The 13,752-nt window shown below is 45.4% G+C and overlaps 1 protein-coding gene across 1 annotated transcript in view; it reads right to left on the bottom strand.

Annotated features, from left to right (window-relative positions):
* The window catches only part of LOC138777146 (E3 ubiquitin-protein ligase MARCHF6-like), a gene marked incomplete at its 3' end in the record, with an annotated part of 63,379 nt that extends 49,899 nt beyond the window's left edge, over positions 1 to 13,480 (bottom strand). Inside the window, 3 exon segments of the mRNA XM_069956251.1 lie at positions 5,491 to 5,564; positions 8,445 to 8,544; positions 13,283 to 13,480. Coding sequence (XP_069812352.1) covers positions 5,491 to 5,564; positions 8,445 to 8,544; positions 13,283 to 13,301 — 193 coding nt within the window.
* Between the last annotated feature and the right edge of the window lie 272 nt (positions 13,481 to 13,752).

Below are 13,752 nucleotides of genomic sequence, written 5' to 3'. Positions count from 1 at the left end.
CTGGTCTAGCTCCTGTTACAGCAGCCCCCCCTCCCCAGTCCAAGTGATGGCTTGCAGTTGTTCAGCCAATGGGAGCTGAGCAAGCCTGTCACCTGACAAGGCAGGGGAGGGGGGAGGCTGGTGTAAGAGGAGAAGGAGCTGAGAGAAGAGCTTGGTGACGGTGACGACAGTAATTAGGTCTGTGTGAGTTAGGACACTTCCTGGTGGGGGGTGGAGGGGGGAAAAGACAGGGAAGGGAGGCAGATAGGTGATTGAAGCATATTACAGAGTTATAAAACTTTGTAATGTGCTTCAATTACTGGGGAAAAGCTTTTCATGGCACTTGTCCTTTAACACAGTCCGCAGTGTGAATATTCAAAAAAAAAAAAAAAAAAGATCCCCAGTTTCCTACCAGTCCTCCATCCCTCCTATGTTTTTTCCCCAGTTCTTTGGTGTAATTATATATGGGTTAGCAGCACATATGACTATATATCAGCCATTACAGTGTTAAAATTGCTCTTGTATATCTACATGTTGTATGTTGTTTTTTTAATTAGTATGTTTTGCCATTTATTTTCTTTATAACAGTCCTGCTTACCCACTGTTACTATAACAAAACATTATAAATGCTACCAAAGCCTCAAAAGAGGAAGAAATTGAAAAAACTGTTGAGGGGGATAAAACTTTCTTCAGTTATATTAGTGACAGAGAGAAGAAGAAAAACTGCAGCATTACTAAAACAATTGACTAGAAGAATTCATTTATTGATTGAGATAAAGATCCGTGTTTTTAAGGGAGGTTTTAGAAATCACAATATTGTTGGACATAACATGGCCTTCAGTTGTAAGGGTTCAGAATTTGCCAGTTTTTAATTTAATAAGGTGCTGGTATTCAGTATTCGACCCAGAATCTTTGAAAATATAATATAATATAATATTATATATATATATATATATATATATATATATATATATATATATATATATATACACACACACACACACACACTGTATATATACTCAGTGGACTGTACAGGATAACAGTTTATGTTAATAGGACATTAATTGGACATTTTTGCATGTGGCGGCACCAAATAGGTTTTTCTTTTTGTGTGAAGACTATTTGTAAAATGGGAATAGGGGGAGTTTTAAATTATTATGGAGGGGATAATTTTACTCATACAATCTGGCCTTTCTGGCTTGTAAATCACACTAGGTATGTGGAATTACAAGCCAAACTGTGTGACTAGTTCTATCCGGCTCTCTGCATCTATGTACACTTGGTAGTAATTTACATATGTTGCAAGCCAAACAATAAAGTTATACTTATGGATATTAATCAACTGTGCAGCAGTCAAATACATGATAGGATTTGTCTTACTATGGTGGGTAATGTGCTATAAACCATTATATTTCCACAATCATGATGACTGGTTCCCTTTAAAAAGGTGGAATCTGGCATGGCAGACACTGAGGCCTATAGGAGGCTTCTGGCTGCAATGGCAGCCTATCAACACCCTGTGACTGTGTTGCTGAAGTGTCAAATGGAGCTCTGACAGGCCCCATTACTGTCAGATAACAGTCTAGATGTCACAATCTCTATTACAAGATGTAGATAGTAAGAAACAGCACAGCCCTGCTCTCACCTCAACCACAGGCCCTACCTACTTCAACAATCTGCCTTAAAGAAGAACTCCGGGCAAAATGTATTTTTTAATATGTTATTACTTAAAGGACAACTCCGGCGGGACCCCCCCCCCAAAAAAAAAAAAAACACAGACACACACAGACACCATACTCACCATCCCTCCGGTGACGATCGCCACTCCATTCGCCCGCCTTCCGCCTCACCGTCACCTGAGTCCGCCGTCCAGCGATGTCTCTTGCTTCCGGGTCCATGAGAGAGAAAAGCCAATCAGGGCTGAGCAAGCTGGAAGCCATGTGATGCGCTCCAGCCAATGAAAAGGCTGCTGGTGCGCATGTGCACCAGCAGCCTTTTCTCTCCCATTCACTCTCAATGAAGACGCCGAAGAGGAAGAAGACCCGGACCGCCCCCCAGCTCTGACGTCACCCGTCACCAGATGCCGCCCGGGAGAAGAGGACCGTGACGACCGTAATAGGTAATGTATACATTCTTTAACTTCCGGGGTGGGGGGTCGGGGGTCGGAAAGTGGGGGAAGGGGGCCAGACCGAGTATTTAACCACATTACAAAGTTATATAACTTTGTAATGTGTGTTAAATAAGCCAAAAAAAATTTTCGCCGGAGTTGTCCTTTAAGCAAAATTAGACAAATTCCTAATATACACTAGTTATGGGAAATGCACATATAGTGGTATTTCCCTCAATTTGGTAGTTCAGACAGGCTTCAATTTCTCTAAAAAAAAAAAAAAAATAAAAAAAAAAATAAAATCTGATGTAAAAAATGTGACATCACAACTACCCAGTCTATACCTGCAGGATCCAGCAGGGGGCGCAGTATATGTAGAAGTACAGAAGTAGAAGTCTATGTAGAAAGTATAAGTAGTGCAATCATCCACATCAAGCAACACCCCCCGGCCTGTCCATCTAACTGACTCTCTCCCTCCCTGCTGCCTGGAGCCCACTGCTGTTCATCTAACTCCCTGCCCCCATCCCTGCTGCCTGGTGCCGTGCAATTAACTCCCTCCCTCCCTGCTGCCCGATGCTGGGCATCTTCCTCTCTCCCTCCCCATGCTGCCCAACGCTGTGTAAAGGGCTGAGCGACAGATAAGGAGAGCTCACCCCGCTGTAGGGCACCTGGCAGCATAGAGAGAGGGAGATGTAGGCACCGGGCAGCATGGGGAGGAAGGAGATGCACGGCAGCGGGCACCAGGCATGGACGGAGTCAGTTAGATGTACGGCGACAGGCAGAAGGGGGAGGGCGCGAGGATGAGTGCACTACATATACCTTCGACATAGACTTCTAAATAGACTGCGCCCCCTGCTGGATCCTGCAGGTATATGGACTGGGGAGCTGTGAAGTCACTTTTTTTTTTTAGAGAAATTGAAGCCTGCCTGATCTACTAAATTGAGGGAAATAGCACTACATGTGCACTTCCTATAAATTAGTATATTAGGAATTTGTCTATCTTAGCTTATGTAAAAACATATATAAAAAAAAATAAATTTGCCCGGAGTTTTCTATTAAAGGAGAAGTCCGGGAAAATTTTTTATTAAAGTGTTGTATTGCCCCCCAAAAGTTATACAAATCACCAATATACACTTATTACGGGAAATGCTTATAAAGTGCTTTTTTCCCTGCACTTACTACTTCATCAAGGCTTCACTTCCTGAATAAAATGGTGATTTCACGACTCCCAGAGCTGTGCGGACTGTGGCTGCTGGAGAGGATGATGGCAGAGGGATGCTCAGTGTCCCTCCATTGCCCTGTGTCCCTCAGTGTCCCTCTGCCATCATCCTCTCCAGCAGCCACAGCCCGCACAGCTCTGGGAGTCGGGTCGTGACATCACCATTTTATCCAGGAAGTGAAGCTTTAATGCAGTAGTAAGTGCAGGGAAAAAAGCACTATGTGCATTTCCCGTAATAAGTGTATATTGGTTATTTGTATAACTTTTGGGGGGCAATAAAATACTTTAATGGTGCGTTCACACCTACAGGATCTGCAGCTGATTTTCTGCAGCAGATTTCATTTAAATAACTGAACACAGCATCAAATCTGCTGCAGATCTGCTGCAGATCCTGTAGGTGTGAACGCACCCTTAGGGTACAAACACACACAGCGTATACGCAGCAGATACGCTGCAGATAGGCAGCAGATTTGATGCTGTGTTCAGTTATTTCGATCTAATTTGCTGCTTATTGGCTGCGTATCGCAGCAGTAAATACGCAGTGTATATGCCGTGTGTGTTTGTACCCTAATAAAAAATTTTGCCGGACTTCTCCTTTAACTCGTGGCCCCCATTTGTTTGTAATTTTTTTTTTTACTGTATAAAGATTTCAACACCTTTTGTGTCGCTTCTCTCATAAAAGCACAAGTGACAGCAGAAGGGCAGAAATGACAGACCCTTTTTTTTACATGTTATGCAGATGTGATCACTGCCAATGGCTTCTGGCAGCCATAACATCTGCATAACTAGTAGGATTTGATGTCTAGCTTTTTCTCCCTATTGGAGGGTCCTGTCATAGACTCACCCAGTCCCAAAGTCCCAAATCTGACAGCTGCCTGTTAAATGTATTTAAAGCGACTCTGTACCCACAATCTGTCCCCCCCCCCCAGACTACTTGTACCTTCACATAGCTGCTTTTAATCCAAGATCTGTCCTGGGGTCCGTTCGCCAGGAGATGCAGTTATTGTCATAAAAACAACTTTTAATCTGGCAGCGCTGTGTCTAACTGCCGGGGCTTACATTTGTATATGCATTAGGCTGGCACCACCTCTATGTCCTTCCTCCCCACCCTCCTCATTATTAGGAATGATCCAGGAACATTTACTGCTGTTTGAGCTTTGCACAGGTGTATTAACGATCCAGCCAGTGTTCATTATACACACAGGTGGGGAATAGGAAGCAATCTGCCTGGAGCATTCCTAATGATGAGGAGGGTGGGGAGGATGGACAGAGAGGTTGTGCCAGCCTAATGCATATACAAATGTAAGCCCCGGCCGTTAGACACAGCGCTGCCGATTTAAAAGTTGTTTTTATGACAATAACTGCATCCCCTGCCGAACGAACCCCAGGACAGATCTTGGATTAAAAGCAGCTATGTGAAGGTACAAGTGGTTTGGGGGGGGGGGGGTCAGATTGTGGGTATGGAGTCGCTTTAAGAACATGCTGCCACAGCTAGTCCAAATCATGGGCTGTAACTGATTGGGGCACAGAGTAACAACCACAGCACCATGTAGAAATTGGGGCATGCTGACCGGCGGCTGTAGTGTATAGAGATGCGATCACAGCCACTACTTCTAGAAGCATTCGCATCTCTAATACAACTGAAAATTTATGATGAACTGCAAATGGCTGCCAACAACAAAAAAATGTCAATTGCTAACTTGCATTATAATCACATCTACTGTTGATTTAGATATTGAAGGTTATAACGACAGTGAAACGTTAAAATAGACGCTCGGGGGCTCGGTGATCCCGCAAAATGGAGAAAATGACCTTTATCCCCTGCAGTAATAACAATTGTTTTCCAGTCATGGCGATGCTGTGCGCCCTCCTGCCACTTAGGCTTGATTGACAGCATAAGCACAGTGCTTTTACCTGCAATTAGACATTTACCACTTTCTGGGTGGGAGGGGCAAGCCATCATGACCTTACCAGGGCAAGGCTGCTGTCACACACTTTTTGGAAAAACTTCTGCTGCAGAAGTGGATTCAATAGGAAGCAGAAGTCCTTTCTCTATATTTTCCATTATTTCATCCTTTTTGCTCAAAAACTGCAGTGGCAGTTTTCCACAAACAACTGTGGTGTGTGACAGCAGCTTTAAAGGGTGCAAAGATAAACCAACAAAAACAGATATAAGGAAAATTACTTGGTGTAAAGGCAAATCTGTGCTTGCATAATTCACAGTATTCCTTCCGGCTGTGTTTAAGCCATTGGACCAAGCTGCAATAAAAAAAAAAAAAAAAAAAAAAACTTAATTAATGCAAAATAAAATTATATATTATGTTTTAGTAAACAAAAGTACTGTAAACATTTTCTTAAAAGGGTTCAGGTAAACTTTAAAAACACAAATAAGAAATACTCTCCCCTGCCTAATCACCACTTCCTAGTGACAGAAAACAAACACATAAACGAGGGTGCTAGAACTAATATAGGGGATAGGGTTGCTGCTAAAGACAAAGGGGACCCGAATTTTACCCTCAATAAACCCGTAAAATGTAACTATTATCATGTCCAAAAGGAAAGGAAAAAGTCTAGTAAGTGTGAACTTTAAAAACACAGCCTCCTCAAGCCCTGATATATGTATCAAACTCCGCTTGGTTAAAGGGGTATTCCCTCCAAGAGCTAAAAAAATGAAATGCTCCCAAACCTAGCTGTTCTTACTCACCAAGGCCCCCTGAGTATTTAGAGCCGTGTCCCCTTCTTTCTAGCTGCTGCCGTTCCTGGGTTACAAGTTTTTCTAAAAGATGGTCTATAATCAAGATAGGAAACTACATTTCCCATCATGCAATGCTTATGCCTGATGATGGCGATGTAGCAGAGCCGAGATAGGGATGGCGATGTAGCAGAGCCGAGATAGGGATGGCGATGTAGCAGAGCCGAGATAGGGATGGCGATGTAGCAGAGCCGAGATAGGGATGGCGATGTAGCAGAGCCGAGATAGGGATGGCGATGTAGCAGAGCCGAGATAGGGATGGCGATGTAGCAGAGCCGAGATAGGGATGGCGATGTAGCAGAGCCGAGATAGGGATGGCGATGTAGCAGAGCCGAGATAGGGATGGCGATGTAGCAGAGCCGAGATAGGGATGGCGATGTAGCAGAGCCGAGATAGGGATGGCGATGTAGCAGAGCCGAGATAGGGATGGCGATGTAGCAGAGCCGAGATAGGGATGGCGATGTAGCAGAGCCGAGATAGGGATGGCGATGTAGCAGAGCAGAGATAGGAATGGCGATGTGGCAGAGCTGAGATAGTGATGTACTGGGCGAGTTGCAGCACGGGCAAGACGGACGGGCTGCACGGGCGGGAACGGGCTACACGGGTGGGCGCTGCCGTGGGCTCTACTATGGGGGGACGTGGGTAGCCACCAGGAGATCGTGCTGAGGAAGGGGGGGGGGGGGGGGGAACTACACTCACTGGGTGAGCTCCGGGCAAGTGGCCGCTACGGGGCCGGGAGATCATGCCGGGGTGAGCGGGCGGCCTCTACTGAGGAAGGGAGGGAGGGATGTGGGGGGGTCACGGGCCCCAGCAAGAGATCGCACTGGGGGAGGGGGGGGGGCTGCACTCACCAGGTGAGCTCCGGGCAGTGGGGAGTTGGCAGCTGCAGGGCCAGGAGGGCCACCGGGTGAGCTCCGGGCCGGTGGTGTTGGTGGCCGCCGCGGGTCCGGGTGGGGGTGGATACAGGGTGTGGGGCGGATGAGCTCCAGGGCGAGGGGGGTGGGGGTTACACTCTGCTGTCAAAGAGGGAGACAGAGCTCAGCAGCAACTGTCACTGTCCTCCCTTACTTCAGTGGACTGGATTAGAAGCGCTAACCCAGCCCATTGAAGAGAAGGAGGACACGTGATCCCGTCTCGGATGGTATGGGCCAGGAGCAGGGAGTGGAGATGGGTTGGACTGCAATTTGATGATTCTATGTGTTTGGTGGGGGTGAATGAATCTAGATAACTGCAAAACTGTGCAAAATCCATAATAAATTGATATTGGAAAGATGGAAAGCTATGAGTGGGCAATGTATTAATGCAAAAATAATTTTGTGGGGAATACCCCTTTAAGATGGATGATTAGGAGCAGCTACACACACACATTAGTATATCTAGTTAGGGAGAGATGATGGCTGTGATTAAAAATGGACACACACTGCCCTGTGACTGGGCAGGTTGAAAGGGCCCCATGAAGCAGTGAGTAGCAGGGACTTAGGCACTGTTAGAATGGTAGTGGCAGGGGACCAGGCTGGTAAGTATGTACTTATTTATTTTTAAATCAGACCATTTTTATCAGGGACATGTTTTTTCCACACAACAAGAAAAACATAAAACATCATAAAAGATACAATAAGGAAGCATGGTTTAACTGGGTAATAACTGATCAATACCAACCTCATGTCATAAGAGTTAAAAATGTATTAATTTTTTTAACCATAGGAAAACTCCTGTAAGTACATGTTCCATGTGTGGAAACTAGGTACTGATAAAAACTACAGATCCTAGTGGAAAAAAATTAGCTGTTAGATCAAAAATGTTAACTTTAAAGGTATCAAAATAAAGCAGATTTGAGCCCCCCCCCCCGGGTAGCCGCTGTCATGTATACTTACAGAAGATGATCGGTGTGCCATTCCCGTCAGTCAGTTCACGTCCCGCAGTGCCGTTCAAATCGGGCGCGCTCACGTCTGCCGGGGCAGTGACTCCACTTCTCTCCCTTGTAATTTGAACGCCGGAAGTCACGCGCTTCCATAGCGAATGCATGGAAGCGAGTGACTTCTGGCGTATAATCACTGGTGAGAGAAGAGGACTCGCAGCAGCCGGCGGACGTGAGCGCGCCCGATTTGAACGGCACCGCGGGACGTGAACGGGACACCGATCATCATCTGTAAGTATACATGACAGCCGCTACCCGGGGGGGGGGGGGGGGGGCAAAAAAGTAAAAAAACACATCTAAATTTTGAAAAATAGTTTTTTTTTTTTATTTAACCTCCTAAATTATTATTTAGCAACATATTTTATGGAAACATTAAGTGTGTCATTACAAAGTACAACTGGTATCTCAAAAAATTAGACCTCATAGGGGGATATTGAACATCTGGACAAAAATGAAATGCAAAACTTACCACTCTTGATGAATAAATTTAATACTGCCAGTACACACACAAGGATGATAAAGAGGTTTTTCTGCCGTTCCTTCTGATCGACACACCCTGCATATATCTTCTGGGCAAAAAAAGGAAAGCTATCAATGATTGAAAAATCAAAGTACAAGAATTCACACCACAGATACTGGAAAGTAATAACTGAAGAATAAAACACATTCTCTACATAATAACATTACTATAAGGTTATAACATATGGTGAGCAGCACTTAAAGGGAACCATTCACGAAAAAAACGTCCATAAAGCTAAGGAAACGTGCTGGTACATCAACCAGCACGCTTCCTAAACATCCCCCTGTTCCCCCCCCCGTGATCCCCTCTATTAGTCAGTATTCATACTTTGATTAAGTCCCGCGCTGTATGTAAATCTCCGCCAAGTAGTCACGGTGGGCGGATTTAGTCATTGTCCTGGGCGGCAGGAAGCGCTTTAATCACGCCCACAGGGGCGTGATTGAAAGTCGTGTGTTCCACTTACGTCAGCCGGGGCCTGCGTTCCACGTTGGCAGCGGGCTGACGTCTTCAGGACGCTGCGCACGGGCAGCACGGAGGGAGCGCCTCCTGCCGCCCAGGACAATGACTAAATCCGCCCACCGTGACTACTTGGCGGAGATTTACATACAGCGCAGGACTTAATCAAAGTACGAATACTGACTAATAGAGGGGATCACGGGGGTACAGGGGGATGTTTAGGAAGCGTGCTGGCTGATGTATCAGCACGTTTCCTTAGCTTTATGGACGTTTTTTTCGTGATTGGTTCCCTTTAAAAACAACAGCCATTGTACTGAGTGTCAAACAACGGCCGTTGTTGCATTGAAAATGTCATTGCAATCAAAGCACAAAAGCCGAAAATAATTGACAAATGAGCACTTCCTTCATGAATACAGTGGAGTGGACTCATATATACGAGTCCAGTTGAGCAGGCACCAGGCCTTCAGCTAAGTGGAATCTGTCAGAGGTGTGGGAGTTATTTCCTCACAGTGCACACACAGCTGGAGGGAGTGCTGTGGCCGAACAAGACAAAAAGTTGCAATGATCCATAGTAGCAAAAAATGTGACAATATACTGTATACCGCCTCGCTTTTAAAATTCACATGTTCACATAATTTATTATTAGACATGTGACCTTTGATAAATCTAGGGTGATTAAAAAAAACCGCTAACTATATTTGTTAACTGATCAAATGTCCAGCCAAAACTTATTTTTTAACATGTTATTGCTTATGGAAAGTTAGACAAATTCCTAATGTACATTAATTATGGGAAATGCACATATAGGGCTATTTCTTTTAATTTAGCAGATCAGGCAGGCTTCAAATTCTGTAAAAAACTGTGACGTCATGAATTAGTTGTAATTCCTATGGAGTGTCCAGCAGGGGGCACACTATATGTAGAAGTCTATGGCACTGTATTGTGTCTATGGAAGTCTATGTAAAGTAATGTAATGTAATGTACACTATGCTTTATTGATTGAATACATTTATGGAATACTTTGGGGGGCAAGTGTCTTTGCTCCTCAAAGTATTACATACATGTATTTACTCAATACATTTGGAGGGCACCAAGCAGGGAGGGAGAGAGGTGCCTGTGCAACTAACTACTTCCCCCTCCCTCCCTGCTCAGTGCTGTGGGACACATATACACTGTACTACTCCTCCCATCATCTGCTCATAGTATGAGCAGATGATGGGGGAGTAGTACCAGGGCCATCCCCATCACCCACTACTGCCGCTGATGCACTGCAGTTCACATCCCCTGCCGGGGACTGCAGAGCTCACCACTCTGCAGTGCTACTCAAAGTATTCCATGTATGTATTCAATCAATAAAGCATAGTGTACATTACATTACAATACTTTACATAGACTTCCATAGACACAATACAGTGCCATAGACTTCTACATATAGTGCGCTCCCTGCTGGACACTCCATAGGAATTACAACTGATTTGTGACGTCACTGTTTTTTTTTACAGAATCTGAACCTTGCCAGACCTACTAAATTAAGGGAAATAGCACTAAATGTGCATTTCCCATAATTTATGTACATTAGGAATTTGTCTAACTTTCCATAAGTAATGACATATTAAAAAGTATGTTTAGGCCAGAGTTGTCCTTTAAGGTTGATGGATCACTCATCATGTCAGCAAGATTACTATTTAGTCTGTCTGTGACCAATAAACTTTTTTCAACTGACTAAAACCTACCAAACCTTTCATCTTTCTCCCAGCATAAATATTTTGATTAACCATTTGTTTAACGAGACCGCATTTATGAATCTATGAATAAGAGTTTACAGTGGGGTGTGGGCGCCTACATAATCCACAGCAGAATGCTGGGACAGGCCCATCCAAAGCAAAAATCTGAAAAACACACAACATGTGCCTGAAGCTCTTGCGATGTAGTAGAATCAGATTTAAAGGGGTAGTGCACCAAAAAAAAATTTTCTTTCAAATCAACTGCTGCCATGAAGTGCCAGAGATTTGTAATTTACTTCTATTAAAAAATCTCAAGCCTTCCAGTACTTATCAGCTGCTGTATGCCCAGCAGGAAGTGGTATTATTTCCAGTCTGGAGAGCAGGAGAGGTTTTCTATGGGGATTTACTCCTTCTCTGGACAGTTCCTGACATGGACAGAGGAGGCAACAGAGAGCACTGTGTCAGACAGGAAAGAAAACACCACTTCCTGCTGGACACACAGCAGCTGATAAGTACTGGAAGGCTTGAGATTTTTTAATAGAAGTAAATTACAAATCTCTGGCACTTCATGGCAGCAATTGATTTGAAAGAATTTTTTTTTGGTGCACTACCCCTTTAATGACAGCTCAAGACACTGAGAAGGACCACAATAGCAGTTTATGACCGCTTTAATGTTTTCTTATCCTGCCTACATAGTGCTGACTGAGCACCTCCAAGGCATATAAAGCTACTGGTAGCATTGGATAGGTGTTACAAAAAACAACACTGCCATACCTAAGAACAGTACTTCCATGCCTAATATTTCTACGCTCAGAAATGTTTCATGTTTATCTCAGGGGACATGTCCACAAGTCTTGCTGTAAAGCATGTCACCATAACAATGAAGCCAGACCTAGTCGTTGGATTTCTGATCAGGTGAATATATTTCCTCCAGTGGGGTACTGGAACCCATTACTTTGCCGCTGTCATGATTTGACGGCAACATGTAACAGATTAAACTACCCAGAATGGAGGACTCTTCACATTGGATAGTTACAGCAGGAGAACAGCTGTCATACTGACACATAGCTGATCTCCTGAGAGCGCAGGATTTAAAATGTTTATCTGATACCGCCGTAAAAAGCTGATGAGATCAGAATAAGGATGATTAGTGACTGCCGTAGAAACTCGTATTGGCAGGCAGTTATTTAACCCCTTTTTTTTGCGCTTTTGTTTTTTCCTCCTTGTGTTTTAAAGGCCATAGCGCATACATCTGGAATTTTTTGGCGTTTGCGCCATTTACCCCCCTAGGGGACTTCTAGTATGCCTGCTCTGATCTCTCATAGAGATCTATGCAGTATAGTAATACTGCATAGGTCCATGAGATAGGCACTCTATTGCTTTTGGCTGCTGCAGCCGAAAACAAAAGCGCTTTACGGCACAGACCCCGGCCGGTACCAGATGCGGGGATCACTCCTGTGTGACCACGTCGCAGGGGGGCCATCCCCCCCACTAGACACCAGGGAAGTGGCAAGTGGAAGTGGCTTTGACAGCTGCATTTAAAATGCTAATTAGCGGGCATGGCGATCGGACCGTGCCCGCTAATAGCCGCGGTCCCGGGCTACAAGCAGCACCCGGGATCGCCGCGCGGACCCCCTCTGAACCCCCCCACCCGCATGAGGACATACAGTTACGCCCTTGTGCAGGAAGGGGTTAAAGAAAGATCTCCGGGAGGTAGTAAACATAAAAAAAAAAAATACTTATCTTCCCCTCTCTTCCACTACAGCCACAGAGCTCCGTCCCAAAAACACTTCCGGGTTTCCAGGTTGACAACAGCCTGTTCTGCCAATCAACAGGCCCATAGTTTTTCCCTTGGGAAACTGCATGTGTCATCCCGAGAGCAAAGATAAGAATTTCTGTGTAGATATAGGGGGACATATATGAAATGTACAGCAGGGGCGTATGCCAGGGAGAAGGCGCAGGATTCAGCCCTTCTCCCTGGCATACGCCTGCCGTTTTCCCCACTCGCCTGATGGGCGGGGCAGGGGGAGCAACAAGGCAGGGAGGAGGTGTGGCCTCTTCCCACACTTTATTTATCAGGATTTATGCCTGCGAGCAGGCGCAAATCATGATCCAAATCTACACCAGCTGGAAGGAGGTACGCCGGGCACAGGTTTGGGCGCCCAGCCGGATTCACTTAGAGGCATGCGTATCTTAATGAATTTGGGCAAGGAAAGGGGGCGGGGCCTAATTTAAAAGCAGTTTAGGAGTACAGTCTTGATAAATCCCCCCAAAAACGTATTCATTTTTTACAAATGTTTTCCCGTGCATACGCCCTTTAAGCAGCAGACTATGCTGTGGTAAAAGTCGTCATAACTTGCAGGTTACTAACGTATCCCACAGCGCAGGCTGGGGGAGAACTTGATCTGAAAGTAGCTGTACAATCTCCCATATGCGGCTGAAGCAGTGTATGAGAGGAATAAGGCTGCAGGTGTCATCCCTCAGCGTCTCCCATCACTGCAGGCGAGCAGAGCGCAGCACTACGTCAGCCCTCTAACATGTCACATACACAAACACTGAGCAGCCACAAGTCCTAGAGCTCCTGCTGTTGTGCACACGGCCTGTTACCTTCTTCCGCAGTCTCCATGGTGCCCGTCCTGTACGGCAGCTTCCAGCTTCCACAAGACACGCCCCCTCCGCCGCCACCGCTTCTTTTCAGGAAGTAAAACCAGTCCGGTCCCCGTTCGCTCCCACTCCTACAAGGAACCCGACTGGCCGCGGCCTAAGCTGATAGCAACGTTCTCTCGGAGATCTCGCGTTGTTACAAGCAGATTCCTCATTCGCCAGGTCAGCGAGTGACGTATCAGAGACGTCTGTACTGATCAGCTGGTATGGTCAGGTGATCAGTACAGTGTCGCCTCCTGTCATCTAAGACGTTTATAGAGTATCTTCAGAATATGGCGCACACTTCCGATATACTGTACGCGGGAGCCACCTCATCCGGCCCTGCAGCCATATAAATGGGGTTACTGTATATGCCCCATGGAGAGCCCCAGAATACATGGTAAATGTATCCATACACCTGGAGAGCCCCCAGA

The sequence above is a fragment of the Dendropsophus ebraccatus genome, unplaced genomic scaffold (assembly GCF_027789765.1).
Source record: "Dendropsophus ebraccatus isolate aDenEbr1 unplaced genomic scaffold, aDenEbr1.pat pat_scaffold_523_ctg1, whole genome shotgun sequence".
NCBI classification, from domain to species: domain Eukaryota; kingdom Metazoa; phylum Chordata; class Amphibia; order Anura; family Hylidae; genus Dendropsophus; species Dendropsophus ebraccatus.
This window is presented reverse-complemented; position numbering and strand designations above follow the sequence as displayed.